Below are 27941 nucleotides of genomic sequence, written 5' to 3'. Positions count from 1 at the left end.
TTATAGTTGTAAGCTATACAACCCATATAGCTTATCCATTAGTAACTTAATCCATTACACAGACACTAAAATTGTCCAAAAATTGAGCCCAGGATTGAACACAGGTAGAATGAAGTGGACTATTTTTGTGAACTTAAACAATGACCCCCAAGCTTCTCCCTGAAGCAAGGGCTTATCCTTTTAATAGCATTATCTGAATGCTTCTATACGGCTATACTACAGAACATTATAGTTTTCAAGGAAATCAAATTATGGGTCCCCCAATATACATGACAGAGTTGGTCTCAATTGACTATAATGCATCACAAATCAATAATACCAGAAGAAAAAGTAGCATAACTGCAAGTACGGAAGGAACGAAAAATTGAGCACCTAATATATATCCAATAAGACATAACCAGGAGCTAGAATTTTACACCAGGAGCTTGCTACTTATTTTATTTTGAAAAATAATAAGACAAGAAACCTCCACACTAAAAATACAGATTTCAGAATATTCTTGAAAATTCAACAAATTTTGCTAGAATTAAAGCATTACCAAAAAAAATCACAAAATTTCTCTCATATAAAAGTGACCCAGAAAAATTTAAGAATGTTTTTAATAGGTGTCATATTAAATCTTCACAATTTACAATATATGTGGAATGAAAATTCTTCAAAATATAAAGACATAATGGAAGAGAAGGTGGTATAGATTATCCTTGTCATCCTGATTGCTTTGGGAGTTGTCTCAAGATGCTATTAGTGAGCCTGCAGAAGATGTGCTTAAATCCCTATATTGTTATAGAACTACAAAATGATGGTTATACATGCTGGTGCTGGTACATACTTCTAATCCCCGCTATCATGGGAGGATGAGGCTGGTAGATTACTTGACCTCAGTAGTCCTTAATTACAGACTCAACCTATTAAGTCTAAGTATAACATGAATATAGTACGGAAAATTGGGGAAAAAGATGGTTAGGGAGGTGGGTGAACCAGTCCAGTTTGGAAAAACAGTTAAAGCTCCCATGTTGACCAAAATTGGAATCAGGCATGTGTTTTTCCAGTCTTGATAAAATAGAAAGATCCAGTCTTAAAAATAAGATAAAATAAATTTTAAAATGAGAATGAGATAATGATTAATAATAATGAGACTATTATTTCTGTTTTATATCTTTCTATAACAATTTTCTAAGAGCCTGATTCCTGACCAAAAAACCCAGAATTGGGTAATATTGTCATCTTTATTATATTTGCTCTCCCTATCCAAGAACATTTAATATTTTTCCAATTGGTTAGATCAGACTTAATTTGTGTGAAAAGGAAACCCAGAATTGGAAGAGTTAATAAAAGTAGCCTGATTAATTAAAAACAAAAGCATATAAGATCTAATTAAACAGATGAGTGGTTTAAACCAAGTCATCATCAAGCTACAATTGACAAATTAACAATGACTGTCACCCTCTGTTCCTATTGACATACACTCTATTCATTCTCCCACCTTAAATGCTTTCTCTACTATGTGGCCTATTCTGAACCTCCAGTGAAAAATGTCTCTTCCTCCTCAATCCTCACATGATACCTAATTTATATCTCTAATGTAAGTCATGTTCTGTTTTATATAAGATCACAGCTATAGAGCTTGAAGAGACCTCAGAGGCTTTTAAACTGTCCTAATATTTAAATTCCTTGAAAACAGGGACCATAAAATTTATTATCTTATCTCAATCTCATCAAAAGCATAATCCACATACACTTCAAAGATCTGTAATCTCCTCAGTGGAGGAAGTCTTGGTACAAGAACTTCTATTATCAAACTCTCTTGTAGCCATGTCCTACAGAGTGGACTGAGACATCTAAAAGAGTGAGTGACCTGTCTAGGACTGAAGAGCTGATAAGTGTCAGACACTAGCTTAACCCCAGGTCTTCTTCAACTCCAAGTTCAGCATAGCAGAGATATTGCAGGTCTGGTTGCAGATCACTGCAATAAAGCAGATACTGTGACAGAGTCAGATATTTTGGGGGGTTTTATACTATGCTGTAGTCTATTAAGTATTTAATAATATTATGTACAAAAAGTACATGCCTTAATTTATTGCTAGCAAATGCTAATCATCATCTGAGCTTTCAGTAAATCAAAATCTCTTTGGTGGTGGAGGGTCCTGCTTCTATGTTGATGGCTGCTGAATAACAGGGTGGTGGTTACTGAAGATTGGGTTGGGATAGCTGTGGCAATTTCTTAAAATAAGACAACAATGAAGTTTACCAGATCAACTGACTCTTCATTTCACTTGAACACTTAAGAGGTTACTAACTGGCCTAATTTCAATATTGTTGTGTTTCAAGAAACTGGGAAGGCTGAGGAGAGGGTGACAAACAGGAGAAGAACTGATCTGTGGAGTAGTCAGAATACACACAAAATTTAAGCTCTTTGTTTTAAATGGGTGTAATTCATGGCACTCCAAAACAATGACAATACCAGTATCAAATATCACTGAGAACAGAGCACTATAACACATAAAATAATGAAAGTTTTAAATATTGCAAGAATTACCAAAATATGACATAGACACATTAAACACACACTATTAAAAATTTTTGTTAATAGATTTCTCAAAGCAAGATTGCAACAAATCTTCAATTTGTAAAAAACACAATGTCTGCAAAGTACAACAAAGTAAAGTATAATAAAATGAGGTATGCCTGTATATTATTTCACACTGCCCTCTCAAAGAGTGAAAAAAAGAGATAATCATCCTCTTGCATGACACTGTAGAACAATTACTGTTCAGCTTACTTCTAATATTACCAAGTTTGTTTGTTATATTTTGCTGATACAATGTTTACTTTTGTTCTTACCTTTGAATGATAAATTCTTTTGCAGGATCAAATAGGTTACCATGTACTATCCACTCATCCACAGTCTGTAGGTATGGCCTTACAGTCTCAACCCAAAGAGAAAAAAGGAGGGAAACCTGGATAACATCAAATTTTATGGTTCAAACTTCCAGTTATAGAAAAACATTATACAATGACAAAAGACATATTTTAAGCATTTTTATAAGTCATTTTTTAAAGTGATATTAATATTTTATAGGGCAAACTCAAGGGAAAAAAGGCAAGAAGTCTTCTAAAACTAAAATAAGAAAAAAAATTCTTATTATTAAACATCTGCCAAGAAAAATATTTTTTATCATTATCTGAATTATTACCTAGCTTAACTTCTTCCTGAAACGTGAGATTCATATATTCATATAGCAAAGTATAAGGATTCATATAGCAAAAATGATATAACAAGAAAAGTAAGCAGTATTGATTTTTTTTTAAATGTCAAGATTTCTTCTCTGGTCTAGTTGTATTTAAAATTAAATAAAATCAAAATGATATGCAGATGCAATAAAAAGACTTGAGTTTCATTAAAAACCATCACATCAACCTTGAAAAGCTTAAAAAGAGCTATAAGAGTTCTCCATGTATTAAAAAATGGGATTTCTTTTATTAAGACAACTAAAAGAATATATGATCTAATACCTAAGGCTGCACTGAAGTATAGAAAATATCATCCTAATACACCACGGGGAGTTCCCCAAATTCTTTCCTATAGATTTAAAAGGAAATCCTTTCTAATGCTTGATATGGAATCACTTTAGCATAGTTATCCTTGGCTATCTATTATCCTACATTCATTCCTTTCCAAACTCCAATTTTTGACTGCTCCCAATACTTTTTTCACATATACAAGCACACTGCTGAACACCACTGAAGGAAGTTACACAGTTCTGGGAAATGGATGCATTACAAATATGTTCAAGTCCTTACTGCTACAGGAAATCTTTTTTAACTTCTCTGATTCAATATCCTATGTGGCACGGCATCTGTTCCAAACCTCTTCTCAAGCCACCCACACTATCCACCCCTTCTCTTCCTCAGATTTGAGGATGATAGTCTCAAGACTTTACTGAAAAAAAAAAGTATGCCACCCATTATGAATTTTTTCTTCTTTCCAACTGTCCATCTCAAATCCACTCAATATCAGGCCCCCTTCTGTTCTCTTGTTACAGTCTTAGAGAAAAAGGCAACCCTTCTTGACAACGCCAATCTCTCAACTTTATGTGCCCTCGATTCTATCCCTTCCTGTCTGCTTCAGGAAGTTGCCCTTTTGAATATCCCCCTTTTCACAGTAATTTTCAGTCTTTATTAACTCAGTGGTGGAATTGAGGGGAGGGAAGGGGAAATGAGTAAAGTTTACTATCATCAAAATTGGCTCAAAGAGGAAATACATACACACTCATTGGGTATAGAAATCTATCTTACCCTATAGGAAAGTAGGAAGGAAAGGAGAAACAAGAAAGGAGAAGGGTGATAGAAAGAAGGGTAGATTAAGGGAGGGGATAGTCAGAAGGAAACCACTTTTGAGGAGGAACAAGGGAAAAGGAGAGAATAAAAGGAAATACAGTTAGCAATAGTAATTGTGAAAAGAATTTTGAAGCAAGTTTCTTTGATAAAGGTCTCATTTCTCAAACATTTAGAGAACTGAGTCAAATTTATAAAAAAATAAGAACCATTCTCCAATTGGTAAATGACCAAAAGATATCAACACTTTTCAGGTGAAGTAATCAAAGCTATTTATAGCCATATGAAAAAATACTCAGCTAACTACTGATTGGAGAAATGCAAATTAAAACAATTCTGTGGCACTACCTTATACCTAAATAGATTGACTAATAGGACAGAAAAGGTAGGATTTGACCTGAGTCCTGAAGGAAGCCAGGAGGCACAAGTAAGGGAAAATATTCCAGGCTATGGGGTTAGCTTATGAAAAATCATGGAATTAGAAGATGGAGTATCTGACATGAAGAAAAGCAAGGAGGCCAATGGAACTGGAGTAGAGTGTGCAAAAGAAAATAAAGTATAAAACCAGAAAGGTAAGAAGGGGTCAGCTTGTGAAAGGCTATAAATGGCAAAGAAAAGATTCTATACTTGACCTAGAGGTAAATAGTAGTCAAAAGCGTTTCCTAAGAAAGGAGGGTAAACAGCATGGTCAGACCAAAACTTTTAAGAAAATCACTTTGGCAACCAAGGGGAGGAAATTCCCACCACCAAAATGGAGCAGTAACTATGCTACAACTTAAAAAAAACTGGAACTAAGAAATTAAAGAGCACAAAGTCAGGGAGTAAGTTTTATCAGAGGGAGAATTTGAAGTTAGGCTTTTGCCAGCTCTAAGACTATCCCTATCCATTATACCATGATTTTCTAACTCAAACTTAAATTCATTACCTTTCCCCTAAAATCCAAATTTCCTCCTAAATATTCTGTTTCTATCAAGTGCAATTCTTCTAGTTACTTAAGTTCACTTTACTCATCCCTGACTTTTCACTCTTACTCAATTCCTATAATAAACCGGTTGCCAGGTCTTATCAATTCTCCCCCTGCCTTTTCTTTCTCTTACCATTAGTATCTTAGTTTAAGCCCTCATCACCTTTTGCCTGGACTAGTGCAAAAGCTTACCGATTAGTCTACTTGAATCTATTAGTAGATTCAAGTAATCTAGTCAATCAATAGTCAAGTAATCCCTAAACTATGCTCCCTGCAGATACTACACTGAAACTAGTAGAGAAAAAGAAGTTCGGAAGAATAAGTAGACAAGCAGCGTCTGACCATGTAATTTCCCTAATCAAGAAGCTTCAGTGGCTTGCTACTGTCTCTATGATAAGATACAAACTCTTCTGTTTAGCATCAAAGCTTTTCAGTCATTTGGCCCCAACTCATTTTTCCAGACTGATTATGTATCACTGACCTGTCACATGCTTGATGTTCTAGCCAAGCTGGCCTATTTGCTCTTCTTTGTACACAATAATTGGATACAAGTAAAAAACAAATATCAGTGTAGTTGGTTGGTACAGAATGTGTGGAAAGACTCTGTAAAGTATGAAGAGACTCTAAGCCTCACCTTAAGTGCCACCTCTTAAAAGAGGATTTTCTGATTCCCCCTCTTATTAGAGCTCCACCCTCATGTTTTATATACATTTTATATTTACTTCTCTGTATACATGTTGTTTCCCTATCTAGCAGAAGGTAATAATGAGATTAAGCATTGTTTCATTTTTGTCTTTTTATTCCCAGCCCCATACTTGATAAACTGTAATAAAGAGAAGATGTATTAGTCTAAGTGATGCCTACACCTCTGATTGATAGAATTAAAATACTTCAATTTCAATATAAATGAATTTTTTAAAATGTACATGCTTATTCCACTTGATATAGCTATAACTCACCATTTAAAACTACTTAAGTCTGGAAAATCTTTTTTTCATATATGTATTGAAGATAATGTTCAATAGGCTAAATTATAACATTAGCCTGTTAGGTTGGTAAAATTTTTATATGTAATGTAAACTAAAATAAAATAATGTAAAAAAAATACACCTTCTTCAGATATAATTTACCAAGTCAGACTAGCATATAATTTGTGCTTAATTAAAGTTTACTGACTGAGTGAAAGTTAATAAGAAACAGGTGAGGGTAGGCAGTGAAAGTGATGAAAAAAGAAGAAAATGAAGAAAATTATAAATGAAAAATAAAAAAAACACAAAATAGAAGTTCAGAAGGTTAAATATACAAGCAAAGTTTTGTTACTAAAATACAAACGAATATACATTTAAAAATCAAACTATGAAATATTAGTTAACAATTTCATATACAATTCTCTGTTCTTTATAGCCCTAAAAGTTTATGTTTTTTGCTATATATTAAGTTTAAATATTTAAGTAAAAAAAAAAAATCAACAAGGAAAGACATAATCACCACCAATAAGTATTATGGTATTTTGTATCATCGCCAACCTTTCTCAAGCAAAAGCTGAATTGGCTAGTAATGTTTAACACTACTTTTAACTTGCATACATTTCAGAAGAATTACCATTTTTATCTGAGCTAGTCTGGTTATTCTGATAATACATATTCAAACTATAACAAACCTAAAACTATTTATACCTTTACAAATACTTTATAGGTTTATTATATCTTCAATATCTTCTAGGAGTTATAAGTCAAATGAATAATGTATTCTTGATAAAAAGCCTTTTCCAAATGCTGTAAAATAGTAATATAAATCATGAACATCTAGGTCAAAATAAAGATAGGATTTTAAAGCAAAAAATTCTATGACAGAGCTTAGAGATGAATAGAACTTTAAAGATCATCTGATCTAAGCCCTTGTTCTGCATACCAAGAAAGTAAGGCCTAGAAATATAAAGTGATTTGCCCATATTCATACAACAAGTTTGGGGCAGAACTGGTATTAGACTTCCACTTTAGGCCCAGTACTCTTGCCACTCACTATATTGTTGTCACTATCTTATTCATAAATGTTAATAATTAGGTAAATATTATGGGTAAAATTATATTTACAAACCTTTGCTAGAATGAATGTTCAATTCTTCTACTTTTGCAAATTTTAGTCTCTAAATGTTTTCTTTCATTTCTAACTACTTTTGCCAAAAGAACATAGAGGCTTTAAAAACATTTAGGTTTTTAAATTTTATATCACAGCTTCAAGTGTGCCATAAGCCCTATTAGATGCTGTATTCCTTAAATACTCTAAATTATTTCTAATTTTATTGGTGTGGGTATTCCACTCCTCCAGCAATTCAATTCATAATCCTTTATACCTGAGCTAACATTGTGAGTTCCTGTACCCACTTTCAATGATCCCTCTAAACTTAAGCTAAGTTAATTCTTCTTTTGACAGACTTAACAGTCTTTCACTTAGCCTGGGATCAAAACTTTTCTAGTTTAATATAATGTGTAAGAGCTTGCACTTTTTGACAAACCTTGTGGAAATCAAGGTCACCTTCACATCAGTTTTGTTTAGTTGACTTCATGTGATTTAAACTAAACATCAGTTCAGCATACCGTTTGTTCAGAGGCTTCACCGACATTGTCATATTCCAGAATGGCTTTGTAAAGTGTATTAAGGAGGTGAGAAGCTCGAACAACATTTCGGGTATCAGGTGGTACTTCTGCCACTCCAGTGCTAAAAACTTTGTGGAGAACCTTGAGCTGTACCAATCGAGGTGATAATTTGTCTATCACTATTGAAAGAGTAACTGTTGTATCTACAAAAATAAACCAAATAGGAAAAAGAATAACATAAATTTGTAAAATGCATGCTACATATGAGATTTTTTAATAGTTTCTAATGTGTGTATTAATCATAAAACCAAAAATAAAAATTAAAAGTTATTTTTTTATAATATCATAAGCAAAACTGAATTATTTCAATACCTTTATTAATGATACATTTCTCAATTTCACTAAGTTCTTCTTTGAAACTAATGAAATATTTATACAAGGCCCACATGAAAGCTTGGTAGGTTCTAAATGGGGGTTCAGTAGACTTCTTAGATGTAGAAACATTTCCATGTAATGTACTTTCTGAGCTGTGCCCCATTACTTCATCAATGAACTTCTGTAGTCTAAATACAACTTGGCCATATGCTGCTATTTGTTCCAGCACCGATCTTAAACAGTTCTGTAAGAATATTTCATAATTAAATTAGTCTCACTCAAAACCAGAAAGCTCAAATTTCTACTTATTAACATAAAAATTTGGCTCCTGTAATTTAATATACTTAAAAGTATAGTTTTAATTAAAACTCAGAATATTTTATAAAAAGAAAATAAACTTAGGATGAACATTCAAATTTCACATCCAGGGAAAATATATGGAAAATTCACTTTATAATATTATATTACCAAAAAAATTATATTTTTTACCTTTTTAAAAAAAACCACAGAGACATTATAAAGAGGTAATAAATTCTATGAGGATATGTAGCTTTAGGGCAATACCAAGGCCTAGGACTTTAAAGAATTACAACATTTAAGAGATTTAAAGGTAATCTAATCCAAACCCCTCAATTTTCTAAATGAAAATCAGAACCCTAGAAAGACTGGGAAATTCAAGACAATGAAGCAGGTAGTTTGTCTCTTTTCTCCCTCCCTGTCCCAACTACTTTTTCTACCCCTAAGAATTATTATAAATGATAGCTCATTTATGTACTTAGTGCAAATAGTCTTATCGAAGTGTTTCTCGTATGATCTGTATTTCAGGAAAAAAGGTGCTATTATTTAGCACACAAGTAGACCACCACTGCACAAGTGCTGAATCTATACATGAAATGTATAATTTATCCTAACATTTTTGTGAGCCAGAAATAAAGAAAAACTATCTTCCTTTAATAATATTCCTAGTTTATATATCGGGACATTCAGGTACCAGGAAGTCTACATCAACTGATACAAAGCCATAAGAAACAAATATTCACTTCTGATTTTTTAATTACAAGTCCTCAAAACCTCTTAAAATTCAGTATGGTAAAACTTTAAATAAATAAAGGGAAGGAAAGGCTTATTTACTAATGACTTACATGTGTCAAGTGAGTTACTACAATATTATTTCTCACAGTAACTTTCCCATCATTCAACTGAAAAATGAAAAGTTTTTTTACCCCTGAAAGTAACCTATAATAAAAAAAAAAAAAGAGAAGTTAATATACTTAAAATCTAGGAAAAAAGTTCTTTCACAGGAATATTTTCAAAGTTCTGAAAAAAGATCCAAGGTTTTAAAAAAGGTAAATTCTTTTAAAATTACAAAATGAAATCAAGCATATCAAATATAAATGTTTGATTCCCAAGTTTCCTAACCACAAAAATTAAAGCACTCCAATCATACAGTCTTCTGACTAAGGAGAAACATCTGTAGTATTTTATTCCTCAAAATCTGACAGTGAAAATCTTTTGTAATCAGTTCTTCTCAAATTTAATGTCAGCCCCAAACTGCTGAAGGCAAGAAGCTTGAAGTAATATAGTATTAATATTGCAGGGTGTATTTTCCATTTTTACATGAATATAGTGTAATTTCTTAAGAAATTCAGTTCCTTTCTGTATTTATGCCTTCAAGTCACATGCTAATACATATGATTACTCTCAACCTAATTAAAATATCTATGCTTATGTTTTCTTCATAGTTTATCAGATACCTCTAGTCTTCTATTATCTCTGTTTCTACATTTTTTTTTTAGTACTTTTTTTTTATTATAGCTTTTTATTTACAAGATATATGCATAGGTAATTTTTCAGCATTGACAACTGCAAAACCTTTTGTTCCAATTTTTTCCTTCTTTCCCCCCACCCCCTTCCCCAGATGGCAGGTATACCAATACATGTTAAATATGTTTAAGTATATGTTAAATACAATATATGTATACATGTCCATACAGCATAACTGTATTTTCTTATGTTTTCAAAATGTCACACTAACGTATTTCTAACCTGCTTTTGTAGCATCCTCAAAATATAACCTTTCAACAAACTAAAGTCCAAACTTTCCACTAATAAATTTTCTTATGCTGTATTATTTTGGATATTTGGTGCGGTAGGGAAACATAGTGGATAGAATACAGGGCTAGAATCAAGAAGGAACTAAATTCAAATCCATCTTTGAGATCTATTAACTTGTGATTTTGGATAAAGCAATTAACTTCTATATGTCTCAGACAAATCCCCAGTATTTATTTAGCTCAGTAACTTTGGAAAAATCTCATCTCCTTTATCACTTTATACTACATAAAGTATGGCTCATTTGCATATTTAGTACAAAAAAAGTCTTACCAAAGTGTTTCTCGGATAACCTGTGTTTCAGTAACAAAGGTTCTGTCATCTGGCACATACAATGGATCACTACTGTATAAATGTTGATCCCTAAAAAGATCATAAACATCCGTTGTTAACATAAAATATTTCTCTTAAAATAAAATAATTTCTTTTTTTACTTTGAATAGGTCTCTTATACTTTACAAGCCACCTGGTGCTAATAACCAGTGAACAATAATGAACATACTGATAATTATAATTTTAAGACATGCCCAGAATCATAATCATAAAACAATAAGTATGCTTCCAAAAAAGTTATTCAAAAATCTGGGGTGTAACCCTAGATGTCCAAAAAAAAAAAAAGAAACTAAATCCAAATCCATCTCTGACACTTATTAACTTGTGATTTTGGATAAAGCAAGGTGCTTCTTGACTGTTTGATGGGTATATAAGGCAAAATAAACCAATAAAATAATCTACTTATTGAATTGTAAAAGATAAATCATGAGAATCCTAAATTGAAGTCATATTTTAAAAATAATTCAACCAAATATATAATGCAGAAAGGGTACCACCTTTGTATAGAAAAATAGCTCAATTAAAATTCAAAAGCAGATAAACAAGAATTACCCAATTTAAAGTATTATTTTTAATACTATTTTTATTGCCTTACCATACAGAAGATAAATTGGAGTGCAAATGCAAACTATGAGAGAAACGTGAGGGTCTGGCTGTCCAATACTGAAGGACAACATGCTGCTCCAACCAACTTCGTGCATCTGGCTCACCAACTGGAAAGATATTTGAAAGTTGAATTTTCTGGAATAGCAACTACATTAAAATCATTATATAAATTATTATATAAATGATAGAATAAAATACCAACTCCTCAGCCTAGCATTTGAAGTCCTCCATAATCTGGCTCCCACTTAACCTCCTAGTTTTATTTCATGTGGTTTTCTTTCTTTCACACATTACTATTTCAATCAAAATAGCCTACTAGTTGTTCCTCATACATAGCATTCTACTTCACACTTTCATGACTTTGCACAGGAGTCTCCCATGTTTGGGATACACTCCTTTCTCATATTTAGTTTTCAATCCCAAGCTTCTTTAAAAGCACAATTGGGACAATAATAAATTTTGAAAAGGATGTGGAAAAAGTGGGACATAGATGCCTTGGGAGTGGAATTGTGATCTGACCCTAGACATTTTGGAGAGCAATTTGGAATAATGCCCAAAGGGCTATCAAACCGTGCATACAGTGTCTAGCAATGTCTCTACTGGGTCTCTAACTCGGAGAAGAAGGAAATGTATAAAAATATTTGTAGCATCTTTTTTCTGTAGTGGCAAAGAACTAGAAACTGATTTTTGGTCTAATTTTTCTTGCACAACATGACAAATATTGTCCAAAAAGCCTGGAAAGTTTTACTGAGTGAGATGAGTGGACCAGGAGAACAATGTACACAGTAACAGAGAGATTATGTCATGATCAGCTGTGATAGACTTAGCTCTTCTCAACAATTGCAATGATCCAAGACAATTCCAATAGATTTGGAACCCAAAATGTCATCCACATGTAAATCAAAGTGTAGTATTTCCACCTTTTTTTTTTCCTCATGGTTTCTCCTCCCCTTTTATGATTCTTCTTTCACAACATAATTAATATGGAAATATGCTTAAAATTATTTTATATGTATAACCTATATCAGATTGCTTGCTGTCTTGGAGAAGAAGTAAAGGAGGGAGAGAGAAAAAAATCTGGAACTCAAAATCTCACAAAAATGAATGATGCAAACTATGTTTACATGTAATTGAAAAATAAAATACTATTGAGAAAACAAAAAACAAAGAACACCTTGGATTCTATCTTCTTTCTCTATCCCTCTAGTTACAATCTTTCCAGCTCTTTTAAAATTACTTTGAACTTAATTATTTGTATACTAGATTATATCATCTTAGTAAAATGTAAGCTCCTTGAAGGTTGAGACTATTTTGGTTTTGTTTTTGTATCGCCAGTACCTATTATAGTGTCTTGAACATAGCAAGCAAAATAAACATTTATTGAATTGAATCAAAATATTGATTAATATGCATATTGATGTGATGAAATAAAAAATTCAAAGAAATGTCATTAACCAGAACTAAAAAAATTCAAACAACAAATATGCATATAAATACCTATTGTGCACATGTTACCTACCATATGGGACAAAAAAATAAAATAAAATATTATCCTTGCCCTCATGAATTTCAAAGTCCAATAAAATAAAACTATGAAATAGTAAAAGCTGCTTCTATTAAGAAAGAACATACATTCTTAATAGTTAACTAGAAAAAAGTTTAACTGTAATATTATTTTCTATGAAAACTGAATGTCAACCCCTCACCTAAGTGCTTATCTTAGTTTTCCTCTTTCTAGTAATTCCACTAATTTACCACATCGTTGCCACTACCACAGCCTCAATCATCTTTTAGCCAAGAATGACATTCACAAGATCTTGATGAGGACTTATGCTTCTTAAAATGATGCCCATGCAACTGCAGTTATAGTTTTTGGGAGATGAGTTTAGATGCAACAACCTTGACTGCATTCTCATATTAGCAACAGCACTAAACCAGTGATTGTTTAAGTCAAGGACACTCTTTTCTATATCTTCCTCATGGTGAAACTTTATATATACATTTTATACAAAATGATCCCCAAGGTTACCACAAATATTCATTTCAACTTCACCATACTTTTCTTCCATTTTTATAAAAACTTCTTCAAAAAATTGGCCATGGTATTCTTTCACTTCCAAGGCTTACTGCACAAAGTACACAACTGTGCACTTTTGGGGAAGGTGGGGAAGGGGTGTGAATCAAGACAGTCTGGTTTATTGCACAACCAAGAATTTCTGCCTCCATGATTACAAGCTCCAATTTTGAAATAAAATGAGCAGGAACAATGAACTTTGTCTCTTTTTTTTCAGGCTGAAAATGGACAGGTAAAATGGTGGGAGTCATAGGATCACAGAATGAGAGCAAGGACTTCAAGAAGCCATGTAGGCCAACTTTATTTTATAGATAACTAACTGAGGTTCAAAGATGTGAAGTGACTATCCAATGGTTCTACATGTAAAGCCAGGATTCAAACTTAGGTCCTTTGATTCCAAATCCAATACTCTTCCCAATGAATTGCTACCTTAAGATGGATCAACATAGCTCCATTGAGTTTTAAACTCAGGACCTTCTGCATGTAAGGCAGATTTGTTAATGACAATACTATGAAGCTAGTTATACAGGCTAAAAACACCTGTGGCCTTTGGCCCTACCTCCATCTTAATCAAACTAAATCCTATCATTTTTACTTCCATAGAGGTAACGAATCCCTTCCTATCATTCTACCATCACAAAATCCAGTCTATTTCTTTCTATACTGCTGAAACATCTCCCTATCCTGTTTCCTGCCTTCCAGTCTCTTCCATTCTATACAATGCTTCAAGATAATTCTTTCTATAACCTAACGTTTCCATGTGTTTTGCTTAACTGTACTTCTTTGTTATAAAGCAATGATCTAAGGGTAGAAAAAACAGACATTTGAAGTTTCTGAAAGTGATAATAAAAAAAAAAAACCAAACCAACCCAAAATATCCCAATAAAAGATTTTTTAAGGAAATCTTTTCCCATACTCAGTTTTGAAAATCATTAATTTTAAAAACTGTTTTTACATGTAATTGGGGGAAAATAAATATGAAATAAATGTTTAAAAAGAAAAAAGAAATGTTACTACAAAAATCTCTTCTCACTTGCATATCCTTCACTGTAAAACTTTCAATGGTTTCCTATTACCTACTTCCCCTAAATCCAATAACACAAGTTTCAAAGGCATAATTTGGCCCCAACTTACATTTCTCTTGCTCTCTTTCCAATTATTCCCTTTTGCCAACCTTACATGTTAAATTGTATTGTTATATTAACATGCCTTTCATTCTTGGTGCCCCTATGGATGCAATTCATTCCACCTAGCAAGCCTTTCCCCAGCTTCAAAAACTATTTATTCCAAGACATAGCTTTAATGTTTTCTCTTAAACCAACTTGTTTGATCCCACTAGAAACAACTCTCCTTTTAAACTACTATAACATTTTGTACCTTTCTTACTGAAATTTCACTCAATAATTTTTGTCCTTTTTCTCTCTCCTACTAGCCTATAAACTCCAAGAGATCAGGGACCATGCTTTATTTTCCCTTCTATCTACCACCATGCCTAGGTATATATTGAACAAATATTTTCTGAATGAATTATAAAAGAATCTTAAAATTTTTTTTTTAATACAACCTAGAAAGGCTAGGTTTATTGTGACAATTTCCATGAGTTAGCAAGCTTCAATTCTAGTATCATTAACGAGTTGGGTGACTCTGGACAAGTCATCAGACTTGCTTTCCAGGCCTTACTTTCCTTTAGCTCAAAAGTGATATGATTCTCTGATGAGTTAAGGAAGAAATTTTCTTTTTTTTTTTTTAATTTTAAATTTTTCTTTTTGCTTAAATAAGAATTTAATCTCATCTTATAGAAAAATACAACCTTAAATTTTGTGACCCCTCCCCCCATGAAAAACATTTAAGACTAAAGAAAAACTTACATTATTTATTTTTAAAACTGAAGAACAGAAATGTCATATAAACATTCCTTATTAATATTAATTATGCAGTGTTCCTTTTAAGATACTAGAATTATAGATCTCTTAATAACTTAAAGGAGGGCAACTAGGTGGTGCAGTAGATAGAGCACCAGCCCTGAAGTTAGGAGGACTTGTGTTCAAATCTGGTCTCAGATATTTAACACTTCCTAGCTGTGTGGCCCTGGGCAAGTCACTTAACTCCAATTACTTCAACAAAAAAACAAAAAACAAAAACAAAAACAAAAACTTAAAGGAGCTTTTCAAAGTATAAAGAAAGACAGGAACTTAAGATATATTAGCCAAATTTTAAAATATGACATTTTGTTCAGTAATATTAGATATGGCATTTTCATTATAAAATACCTTTCCAACTGACATGAGGTACTATTTTCTTATTTTGATCTTGTTCTTCTAATGGTGTTCTATCCACCTGAATCCCAGAGTCTTCTCTACTAAGAGGCTGTTGATCATCATCATCTTCACTTTCTTCAGACCAATTCTATCAAATAAGTTAGTAGAACTTACTTTTAGTAAATAGTAAAAAACAAAACAAAAAACTAGAGTCACTTAAACAAGAAGGAACTAGATTAAGAATACCACAAAAGAAGAAATATAGTAATAATATCACTTCTTAAAAGTTCAGTAGTTTTGAATCGAAAGTTGCATTTCCAACTATTGTGTATCTTTTAGATTTAGATTTTTAGATCTTTTAGAACTCTGGCAATGGCCAGAGACTTTTCAATATTAAGGATTGAACCATTTTTTTTTTTGGTGATAATATTCAACCAAATTAGTTACAAAAAAAGATTCTCAGATAAGATGGCTAGCTTAACATTTATCTTACTCAAACTCCTATTTGGGTATGAACTTTGCAAATCCTGAGCAAAAGTTATGTAGTTGTATAATAAGAAGATTCCTGCACTCTCCCCAAAAAGGGAAGGGTAGCTTCTTAAAAACCTTTCTGCAAAGAATCAGAATATAAATGAATATGCAGAACAAGAAAATTGTTGCCATAGGTTATACCAGGTAGATTGTGTATGCTTGGCAAGTGTTGAAATAATGAATAGCAAAACTATTGTAACTTACTGGTGTATCTGCATCTGGACCCAATTCAATTTCTTCACCTTCCATCAAGTATTTTCCCCAGTCAAATTCTTCTTTCTTTTCTAAGACATAACATAGTTTTGCTTATTATTAACTTTCTCAGAAAAGACCTAAAACTACACAAAGAAATCACATAAATTTCCAAGTAATAAAGATCAAGAAATACAAATTTCAAGAATGAAGTCTCTCAATAAACAAATACAGAAAAACCCACTCATTTCTATAGATTCTAATTCATATTATAATTTTTAAATCTTCAAAACAAATTTCATTTTGAAATTAATTTCCATTTCATATAAAATTTGAACTTTCACAAAAGTCCTCTGATGATGCAAATCTTCATGTTAACTTACCCACTTCTTTTTCTCTTGGCTTTTCCACATAATTGGTGTTTGATGGAGAATCAGAAAGACACAGAAGGAGTGACAATATTGCATAATGTGTATCTGTCTTTAAAACAAGCGAATAAGATGTGTTATTAAAGCATATCATTAAAACCTATATTCCACTTTTTGTGACTAAAAACCTAACCTCTGATAGTTACATAATATTCTTTTCCAAATTTATTTTTCTAAGACATTAACTTAAATTACTTTTTAAATACTGATTCTCAGATTTCAGAACTGGAAAGGAACTAATTAGTCATTTAGGCCAACCAATACCTGAAAAAAAATTCCATCTAAAAGATACACAATAGTTGGAAATGCAACTTTTGATTCAAGATCTCCAAAAAGAAAGAACATACTTCCCGAGACAGCTCATTCTTTTTTGGGATAACTCTAATTGTTAGGACATAATTATTAAGAGCAAGCCTTTATCTACCTCCTACAATTGCTACCCATTATCCTGTTATACGTAACTTCTATTCCTTGCTCCAAATTTTGGTGAAACTTGTAATGTTTTGTATTGAGATTAATCTTCAAATTAGTTTCTAATTCTTTTTAGCCAAAATTTACACTGTTACCCATACTTCATATTATTAGCAAGATAATCTCTAAACTTTAGGCACACTATCTATATTCCAAGTACTATTATTCCTATTTTACAGGTGATGAAATTGACACTCACAAATGATTTAAAAATGTGCCCAAAGTCACAATGCTACAACAAGCAGGGCCACCACGAAAACACAGATCTTTGGACTCTAAATCAATTTAGCTTTCTACTACATGATGTTGTTCCAGTTCAGAATGTTCTTTTAATAACTTCATTTTATGGTTATTTCAAGGATATAGTCTCTCAAATCACACTACAAGTAGATAATTTAATTAGATCAGAATCTTTCCTAATATATAATGACAACAAAATAACAGAAAGAAAATTCTTTCTCTCTTAGGGTCCAAAGTGATAGCAATGCATACTCTCTTTCCCATTCTCTACTCACTCTGCTTCCTAAAGGGATTTCAATTTGCTTCTAGAGTGGAGAAGAAACATCCTGTTCTCTCCTCTATGTATGCTATTCCCAAGGTGGGAAAACTTAAGGATTATTAAAATATTAGATAAGAGGAATGCCGTGGATATAATTTACCTAGATTTTAGCAAAGCTTTTGATCATCTCATATTATTCTTGTGAAGGCAATAATAAAATTCAATGAATTCAGAAATAGTTGGATGACTGGACTCAAAGAGGTTATTTGTTAATTACTGAATGTCATTATGTGAGGTCTTCAGTGGAATATTCTGGGGATCTGTGCTTGAACTGTTTTCATTCTTATCTATAATTTGGATAAAGGTATAGAGAGCATGGTCTCCAAATTTGCAGATGACACAAAGTCAAAGGGAGAGGTAATATAGTGGACAGAAGAATCAGGATCCAAAAGGATCATGACAGGTTGGATCTAAAAAATGAGGATCAAGAAGGATAAATGCAGTTTTTCACTTGATTATTAAAACAACAACAACAACCTTCACAAGTATAAAATTAGAAAGGCATAGCTAGACAGCAACTATTTTGAAAAACTCACTATGAATCAGTAGCCAGGTTAAAGCAGCCCAAAAAACCTGATGAGGTCTTAAGCTACAATCAGAGAAGCATTTTCCATAAATAGGGAAATGATAGTTCTATTATAGGATGCCCTTTGGTGAAACCTCTTCAGAATTTCTCCAGTTCTGATTGCCGTGGGTAAAGAAAGAAAATTCCCAGAGAAAGGCACTCTAGATGATAAAAAGCCTTGAGTCCATGTTATAGAAAACATGTGTAAAATTACATAGAAGCAAATTTAAGTTTCATGTCAATAAAGACTTCCTAACAGAGCTATGTCAAAATGGAATGTGGTACCTTGAGAAATGGTACGTTCCCCCTCCTCTGAAGATTTCAAACAGAAACTGGACAACTAATTTTTTGATATATTATAATGAAAATTGCTTTTCATAGATGGGTTGGACTAAATGATTTGCTGAGGTCTTCTCCCACTCTCAAATTCTGTGATTCTGTGAAAGTCAACCAAATTCCATCAAATAATTTCAACATACACTTTAAAATTAGCTAGACAATGTTACCAGCTCCTTCCAGGCTCTGAACTCTAATTCTGACAGCAGGCAAATGACTGGCCAAAATTGCACTTAGTGTAACAGAAATACCTGAATCAATCAATTCATATGTAAATAAAAATCACATTTATATAATATTTCAAGATTTACAAAATATTTTCCTCATAACAAGTAATGTAAGATAAGGAAACAGATACACAAGAAAAAGATTATCTGTGATAATAACAAGAGCTGAATCAAATATAAGTCTTTTAATTACAAATCTAGCATTCTTTCCTCAAAAGCACATTGCTACAATTAACTAATCAAATTCAATTCTAAAGACTAAGCCTTCTTTTGTGTAATGTACGTAAAATAATATACCTTTGCTTCCTTAATACTTGGAAGTTGAGCATGTAGAAACTCTTGAGTTAATTTCTTCCAACTGGCAGCTTTGCTGAGATCTGAATGAATGATGAGCTTTTCATAAATTCTAAAATAACAAAAGATAACTAATATTTCAAAAAGAAATGTATTAACAAAAATATTTAGGCTAAATACACATACATGTTTTCCATAGTTTTATTCAGGTATCTCAACAAAGTATATTGGGAACTCAAAGGCAATGCAAAATATAAAGTACCAGCCTAACAAGAGAATGTATTTGTCATCAAGGTTCATCTCAACAAAGTTCAGAAAAGCTTATCATCAGAAGACCTGCCACCACATACTGATTTTTTTGGGTCAGAGAAATACATGATGACTATCTACTGAGACACAGGGGAACTGTGACCTTCATTAGTGAAGAGAATACCCACAGATAACTAAAATACTGGTGTGCACGTATGTACATACACACACACACACACACACACACACACACACACACACTGACTTACCCTTCTATTGTCCTCTCTACTTTGTGACTGCTTACATCTAGGAAACGATGAAATCTAAATGAAATTGAAAGAAAATAATTTATTCATGGTAATTTTATGACATCTGTATAAAAAAATCTAGCTGAAATATAAATTTGGAAGTAAAATATAAATATTTGGCACTATTCCTCCTCCCCCATGGATTAAAAACTTTCATAAAATTAATTTTCCTCAACACATTTTTCATTCAATTCTGCAAACTTAACAAACATTAACTATATATAAATTACTGTAATACACAATGATGATACACAACAGTTCCTGACCCCAGAGAGTCTACAATCTACTATCGTTTTTATTGAGCTGGACGTTTTCAAGCATAAACTAAGTAACTGCTTACTAGAAACAATATAGAAAATTCCTATCCAAGCACAGGTTATGCTAGGTAACTGATTCTGTGACACATACTGAGATAACACAAGATAGTATGTAATGGGGCAAAGAAGATATCCAGAAAATTTGCTTTAAGAATATCTGATGAGTAAGAAAACACTCAACTGAGTTTATCAGGAAAAGTCATGGAAGAATCTTGAGCTGAGCTTTGAAGAGAAAGATTTTTCAAGTGTACAGATGAGGAAGGAGTGCATTTCAGGTATGAAAGAGAGCTCATGTGAATGTACTAGAGGTAGGCTGGAGTCACACAGCAGAGGGTCCTCCTAAACACCAAGTTATACAGTTTTGTATTATATCCTTTTGGCCAGGGGTTGGGAAACTATAGCCACTGCTTATTTTTGTAATCCTAGCCAGCCAAGCTAAGAAAGATTTTTTACTTTTTCTATATAACTTTATTGTATTTAAAAAGGTAAAAATCATTCTTAGTAGACTGGCCACACCAAACCAGGCGGCATAGAGTTGGTCCTTTGTAGTATGACACATCACTGGAACTCAGAGAACAGATTATGGCTGGATATATAGAATTAACAATCACCTACATTTTCATTATTCAGTCATGTTTGACTCTAAAGTTCATTGGGAATTTCCTCTTATCAAAGATACTGGAGTGGTTTGCTATTTTCTTCTCCAGTTCATTTTACAGATGAAGAAACTGAGGTAAACAGGATAAAGTGATTTGCACAGCTAGTAAATATCTGAGGCCTGATATAACTCAGGAAGATGATTTCCTGATATCCAGATCTGATACTCTATCCATTGTACCACTTGGCTGCCTCATTATCTACATAAAGGGATTTTAATTATAGAACACTTTGGAACAAATTAAAGTACTAAGGAAGAAAATACAGAGTAAAAATAAGAAAGCATAGAATAGTTACAATTAATAACAAATAATAATAACTATATTATAATAATATAAAATAAATAACAACAGCTAGCATTTATGTGGTGTTTACTATGTGCCAGGCATTGTGCAAAGTGCTTTTATTTTACTTAGAATAGGGGACCATGAGTGAGATTGCTCAGAGATTGAGCTAGCAAAAAAGTGCAATGCTAAGTAAGCTAATTCAACAAGTATTTATTAAAGGAAGAGAAGAAGTAAAAGGTAAAAAATGACCCTTCGTTTTTTCCATTTGGCCCAGAAAAAAATAAGGGCTTTACAATTCAAGAGGAAAAGAAGAGGAAATATTCCAAATTTGGGCAGCTGAGAGGGAAGAAACATCTCTATAAGGGGCCTTCAGCCAACTTATTTCTAGATAGTCATTCATTTATGTGACATAAATACCATAAGCTAGTGGCCAGCCTATAATTGGAAAAAAGTAAACTCCCTGAGGCTGTCATTTTAAATTTTATTTCTCTTGGAAAATTTCAAACTTAATATTGTTTTCTAAGTTACTATATGTGTCTATTTTATTACTTCAAAACTCTCAATTCTTTTATTGTTGGCATAAATAGCACAATGCCTGCCTGCCTTCCTTTCTTCCTTTCCTCCTCTCTTGTCTGTCCACATAAGGAATCAAATCCCTTATCTGCAGGTGGTCTGCCCAAAGAAATATAAATTTTGATTACTGAAATCTAGAAAGATATCTGGGAGTTTAAAGGCAAGATTTTTTTTTTTTTTTTTTTTAAGATCTTTGCTTTAAAATCCAATTAAATCTGGCTCTCACAGACTGGCCAACAATAAATCCCAGCCCAAACCTCAAGTAGTCACTGGGTTTTGATGGTTCAGAGTGTAAATAGCAATTATTTCTGTTTTGACCAGAAATCCTAAGGGTCTTCCCCTCTCAGAAAGATTTTTTTCTTTTAAACTAGATAAAAGAGACCTTTTTTGCCTCACTTCCTACCTAGCCTTTAATGAATGGGTATTGCCTGAGATAAACTAAGACCTGGGAAAGACCTCAGTTTCAAGGTCTACCACTAAATCCAGGGCCAGGTCTAGATATCTAGTTATCTGGATCTATATTGTGTTTACATATATGTATATATTAAATAATAGCTTTTTATTTTGGAAATATATGCAACAATAGTTTTCAACATTCACCCTTGTAAAACTTTGTGTTCCAAATTTTTCTCCTCCCCACATGTTCCCCTAGACAGTAAATAATCTATGTTAAATATGTGCAATTCTTCTATATATATTTCCACATTTATCATGCTGCACAAGAAAAATCAGATCAAAAAGGGAAAAAAATGAAAAACCAAACAAACAACAACAAAAAAGGTGAAAATACACTATGTTGTGAATGGACCCATATGGCTTGGGAAAAGAGTGAGGCTGCTAACTTTACACAGCCCTGCTTTACTTAAATCCAATTCATCTACAAGTCATGACATCACCTTCCTAATGTCATTGGTCATCTTACCAAAGACAAACAACCAAGAGCACAATACTTTCACTATAACTTGCGTTTTGCTCTAATGAGGCTAACTAAAACATAGGACTCTGTAAATAGTCTGCTTATGAGAAAATGTTCTTGAAAGTTTCTGTTCAATTTAAAGATTAATTTAAATTACTATTTCCCTTTACTGGTAACTGTTTAAAAACAACACAAAACTGTCCAAGATTCTTAGCTACTATAAAGAATACCAAAAGTTTCTATTTCAATCTCAAAATCTTATTGAAACTAAAAAGGTGATTGAATTAGATGACTTTTAATATTTAATCTACGTTTTCAAAGTGAGCCTAATTAAATGAGCCCAAAGTAATATTACCTTAATTCCAATTATAAGTAAATCTACATACTTTGTGGCATGCAATTTGGCATTTACTCTCCTAAACTGTATCACAGTTGTTTCATGTACACATCTTGTATCCTCTTCAAAGACAGTAACTTCCTCTAGGGCAAGGAGTCTACCCTAACACATAGCTTTGTACTATATAGGTACAGAACAGGGACTTGATAAATATCTGATAACTGCTTACCTTCCTAATTAAGGTTCAAAAATCATTTCGTCTACAAAATCTGTCTTAAATAGATTTACTCTATTTGTCCAGTATACCATTTCTTCTCAAATATAACATTAATAATATAGTAATTAGTAATACTAGTAGCTAATATTTATGTAATGCTTACTAAGAAAAAAAATGTTCACTGCTAAGCTTTATAGTCTTTAACTACTGAGCTTGAGAAAGAGCAGACTTCAAAAAGTTATCAAACTGTGCATACCCTTTGATCCAGCAGTGTTACTACTGGGCTTATATCCCAAAGAGATTATAAAGAAGGGAAAGGGACCTGTATGTGCACGAATGTTTGTGGCAGCCCTTTTTGTAGTGGCTAAAAACTGGAAACTGAATGGATGTCCATCAGTTGGAGAATGGCTGAATAAATTGTGGTATATGAAAATTATGGATTACTGTTCTGTAAGAAATGACCAACAGGATGATTTCAGAAAGACCTGGAGGGACTTACACGAACTGATGCTGAGTGAAATGAGCAGGGCCAGGAGATCATTATATACTTCAACAACAATACTATATGATGACCAGTTCTGATGGACCAGGCCATCCTCAGCAATGAAATCAAACAAATCATTTCCAATGGAGCAGTAATGAACTGAATCAGCTACGCTCAGAGAAAGACTAAAAACCATTACATTGAATTCCCAATCCCTATATTTATGCCCACCTGCATTTTTGATTTCCTTCACAAGCTAATTGTACAATATTTCAGAGTCTGATTCTTTTTGTACAGCAAAATAACGGTTTGGTCATGTATACTTATTGTGTATCTAACTTATATTTTAATATATTTAACATCTACTGGTCATCCTGCCATCTAGGGGAGGGGGTGGGGGGGGGTAAGAGGTGAAAAATTGGAACAAGAGGTTTGGCAATTGTTAATGCTGTAAAGTTACCCATGCATATAACCTGTAAATAAAAGGCTATTAAAAAAAAAAAAAAAAAAAAAAAGAGGAAGAGCAGACTATAGATTCCTTAATAACATGTTATCGAACTTCAATTAGTTCAGAAAGGTGGAAAGCTATTTACACCACGCATTATTGTTTTGGAGTCAAAAAGTTGTAAGGAAAGTTTACAGACTTAACTGAAAATCATTGGCAACAGGAAAATGTTTGAAGGACAAAAAGATACTTGGGATGCAGTGTAATAGACGGAAGACACTAAGTTCCCACCCTATTTGTGCAGAAAAACCTGTGTAGTCTTGGGGCGCGTCATCATTTTTTTCGGTTCTTTAATTGTTAAATAAGAATCAGAATACACTAGCCCAGCTTCCCTCACCAGGTGGTTCTAAGCACCAAATGCGAAGACGGATGTAAAACATTCTTTGAAGAGTTTACGATATTATTTAAAGAGAAGCTGTCACTATGACAGATGATTATTTAGTTTGAACAGTCCCGTCCGGGCAGAGCGCTGCCGCACAAAGTCACAAAAGCTCCTTTCCCCCCGGTCCTTGCCCGGTTATTCCCCGCGGTGGGGGTCCTTCAGTGATAGCCACCGGCGGGGACAAAAATAAAACACGCAACTCGGGGTACGAACTTCTGGAAGAACCCGAGTCCCGCAACTGCCACCCGCGAGGGAATCCGCCCAGTCCCGCTGCTCTCCCTGAGCCCTTCCCGATCCCTCGTCTTAGCTCACGGGGCGAAGGCTGAGGCTGGACTAAAATCTTACTCCCCAATAGCCAGGAAGAATACGGGGGACTACGGTGGCCCGAGAGGGCCAATAGAGATCGGGACACCAGCAGGAGGGCAAATCCGGGGAACATTCTAAAGACGCTCCGAGCCGAGCTTCCGTACCTGCCCGCTCGTATGGTGGCCCGGAAGGTTAGCGATCATGGCAAAAAGCTGCGGTGAGAGGGCGGGGGCGGAGAGGGGAATAATAACGGGGTTACAAGGCTCGGGCTCTTCCACAAAGCCAGTCGCTGACCTGAAATTGGTCCAGGCGAAGTGCAGGGCCAGCTGGAAGTTGTGGTCCGCCTCGTCCTGGAGGCCGCTCACGCGCCGGATCAGCTCGCGCACGTCCCGGTCCTGCTGCTTGTCCAGCCGGCTCCAGGGCGGCGCGGCCCCGGCCATCGGGCCCCACCCCCGGGCCTCGCTGGAATTAACCTACGGAGAGAACGAAGGTCTCTTTATACTCCTTGGGGGAGGGTCCCCAGATTCCGAGGGTCCCGCGGGTTCTGTTTGTGTCTGGCGGGGCTGCTGACAGCTCTCGCGATAATGTCCCCAGCCCGTAGGGCTCGCGGAGGGAGGGAGGGCACGAACGCGCATGCGCCGACGGTCTCCCCGGGTTGGTGGCGGTACTGGCGAGTCTGGTTGCCTGGGAGAAGTAGGGGCAAGAACCTTAAGCATCATCTGCCCCGCGAGGTCTTAACGTAGGGTCCGTGAGCATTTTTTTTTTTTTTTAAATTGATTATTCTGTTTCAATATCGACGATGATGGTGATAGTTTTAAAACACTCTGAAAAGGGATCCGTGACACGCAAAGAGGTTCGAGTTCCCCTAATTTAATCTAAATCCTTAATCTTTTTTTTAATTAAAGCTTTTTTATTTACAAAACAGATGCATGGGTAATTTTTCAACAATGACTCTTGCAAAACTTTCTATTCCAGATTTTCCCCTCCTTCCCCCCCTCCCCATCCCCTAGATGGCAGGTAGTCCAATACATGTTGGACTATAATATAGAATATAAATATATTTATATATATTCTATAATATAGAAAAATATAGAATCCAATATGTATATACATATTTATACAGTTATTTTGCTGCACAAGAAAAATCGGTAAATACCGTCTTAAAAGAAGGTGGAAAGTGAATCCTATCTAGCCTCCTCCTTTTCATTTATTTTTGAAGCTTCTCTATTTTCGAGTAGTGCTTTAAGATAAAAGACAAATAATTTCGCAGACAGACCTCTCACCACTGGGAGCCTGCAGGAGGAGCTGTGGAGACACAGAGCTCTTTGTTTTGGAAATTTGTTCCCTTAATAAGCCTCCTTGTGGCCATTTTTCTTCGTGAATTTCTGGGGGAGGAAAAGGTAATCTAGTTTTATCCTTTTGAGAAGCTAACACAATGCTCTAAGTGCAGTTAATGTTGATTTAAAAGTATGAGTGTCTTGATTCTAGACTTGGGACATTTTTCTAATTCTGTTCTTTAATGTACAATGGATGTTGAGGCCATTCTTGATATATATATATTTATATAAAATAAAAATAAAACAGTGTGTATATATATAAAATAAAAATAAAACAGTGTGTATATATATAAAATAAAAATAAAACTGTGCATATATATAAAATAGAAATAAAACAGTGTGTATATATATAAAATAAAAATAAAACAGTGTGCATATATATAAAATAGAAATAAAACAGTGTGTATATATATAAAATAAAAATAAAACAGTGTGTATATATATAAAATAAAAATAAAACAGTGTGTATATATATAAAATAAAAATAAAACAGTGTGTATATATATATAAAATAAAAATAAAACAGTGTATTCACACACACACACATATATATACAAACATATATATTTATACTGTGTGTGTGTGTGTTTAAACACACAAATACATATTTGGTGGTGTTCAGTTTTGTCAGATTCTTTGTGAACCTGACGGGTGTGAAACTGTGTTTCCTTTTGATCTAACACTGAAATTCTGTACCCTTTGTTTCCTGGCCTCCTAGGCTCCTTGGAGTTTGTGAGAGAGCTTCTCAGGCTGGGCTATTTCTAAGGCAAATCACCTCCCTTGATAGCTGGGATCTCCATTCAAATTCAGGCTGAAAAAGCCTTCAAAGTAATTTCACTTGGGAGATCCTGGTCTGATCAGCTCAAAAGTGCCCCCAGCTCCTCCCAACCCCCAAGATCTGCTCATAAAATAGGTTTCTGATCTCTCATTTCTTTGCAGAATGTCCAAAGTAGTATGCTTTGCTTCTTTGGTATAGCTGCCAGGACTCCTGCCCACTGAGAAGACATTCTCTTCTCAATGCCAGCCTCCATTTCCCTAATAGGACTTTGCCACCTAAGTGGGTTGTGGTCCTTTTAAGAAACTGCATTTCTTAAGACAACTCTGAGATCTACACACCTGTCAGATTGGCTAGAATGACAGGGAAAGATAATGAGGAATGTTGGAGGGGATGTGGGAAAACTGGGACACTGATACATTGTTGGTGGAATTGTGAACACATCCAGCCATTCTGGAGAGCAATTTGGAACTATGCCCAAAAAGTTATCAAACTGTGATCCTTTGATCCAGCAGTGTTACTACTGGGCTTTATCCCAAAGAGATCTTAAAGAAGGGATAGGGACCTGGATGTGCAAGAATGTTTGTGGCAGGTCTCTTTGTAATGGCCAGAAACTGGAAACTGAGTGGATGCCCATCAATTGGAGAATAGCTGAATAAAATGTGGTATATGAATATTATGGACTATTGTTGTTCTGTAAAAAATGACCAGCAGGATGATTTCAGAAAGGCCTGGAGAGACTTATATGAACTGATGCTGAATGACATGAGCAGGACCAGGACATCATTATATACTTCAACAACAATACTATATGATGATCAATTCTGATGGACCTGGCCCTCTTCAACAATGAGATGAACCAAATCAGTTCCAATAGAGCAGTAATTAATTGAACCAGCTACACCCAGCGAAAGAACTCTGGGAGATGACTATGAACTACTACATAGAATTCCCAATCCCTCTAAATATGTCCACCTGCATTTTTGATTTCCTTCACAGGCTAATTGTACACTATTTCAAAGTCCGATTCTTTT

General features: G+C 33.9%; 1 protein-coding gene across 3 annotated transcripts in view; it reads right to left on the bottom strand.

The window, feature by feature from the left end:
* The window catches only part of TUBGCP5 (tubulin gamma complex associated protein 5), a 49500-nt gene extending 24066 nt beyond the window's left edge, over positions 1-25434 (bottom strand). Inside the window, exons 1-12 of one of the 3 annotated variants that reach the window (XM_023500394.2) lie at positions 25090-25434; positions 19776-19829; positions 19261-19369; positions 16761-16857; positions 16390-16469; positions 15667-15802; positions 11312-11429; positions 10657-10746; positions 9414-9507; positions 8269-8515; positions 7897-8099; positions 2842-2957 (exon numbers count right to left, since the gene is read on the bottom strand). In XM_023500394.2, coding sequence (XP_023356162.1) covers positions 2842-2957; positions 7897-8099; positions 8269-8515; positions 9414-9507; positions 10657-10746; positions 11312-11429; positions 15667-15802; positions 16390-16469; positions 16761-16857; positions 19261-19369; positions 19776-19829; positions 25090-25235 — 1490 coding nt within the window. In that variant the 5' untranslated portion in view covers positions 25236-25434. Of the gene's footprint in view, positions 1-2841; positions 2958-7896; positions 8100-8268; positions 8516-9413; positions 9508-10656; positions 10747-11311; positions 11430-15666; positions 15803-16389; positions 16470-16760; positions 16858-18685; positions 18810-19260; positions 19370-19775; positions 19830-25089 lie in introns of those variants that run through there. The other 2 variants (XM_003765621.4, XM_031959083.1) reach the window with 2 other exon arrangements.
* Between the last annotated feature and the right edge of the window lie 2507 nt (positions 25435-27941).

This window comes from Sarcophilus harrisii, chromosome 3 (genome assembly GCF_902635505.1).
Source record: "Sarcophilus harrisii chromosome 3, mSarHar1.11, whole genome shotgun sequence".
Lineage (NCBI taxonomy): Eukaryota > Metazoa > Chordata > Mammalia > Dasyuromorphia > Dasyuridae > Sarcophilus > Sarcophilus harrisii.
The sequence above is the reverse complement of the archived record's forward strand: the minus strand, read 5'-3'. Positions and strand labels throughout refer to the sequence as shown.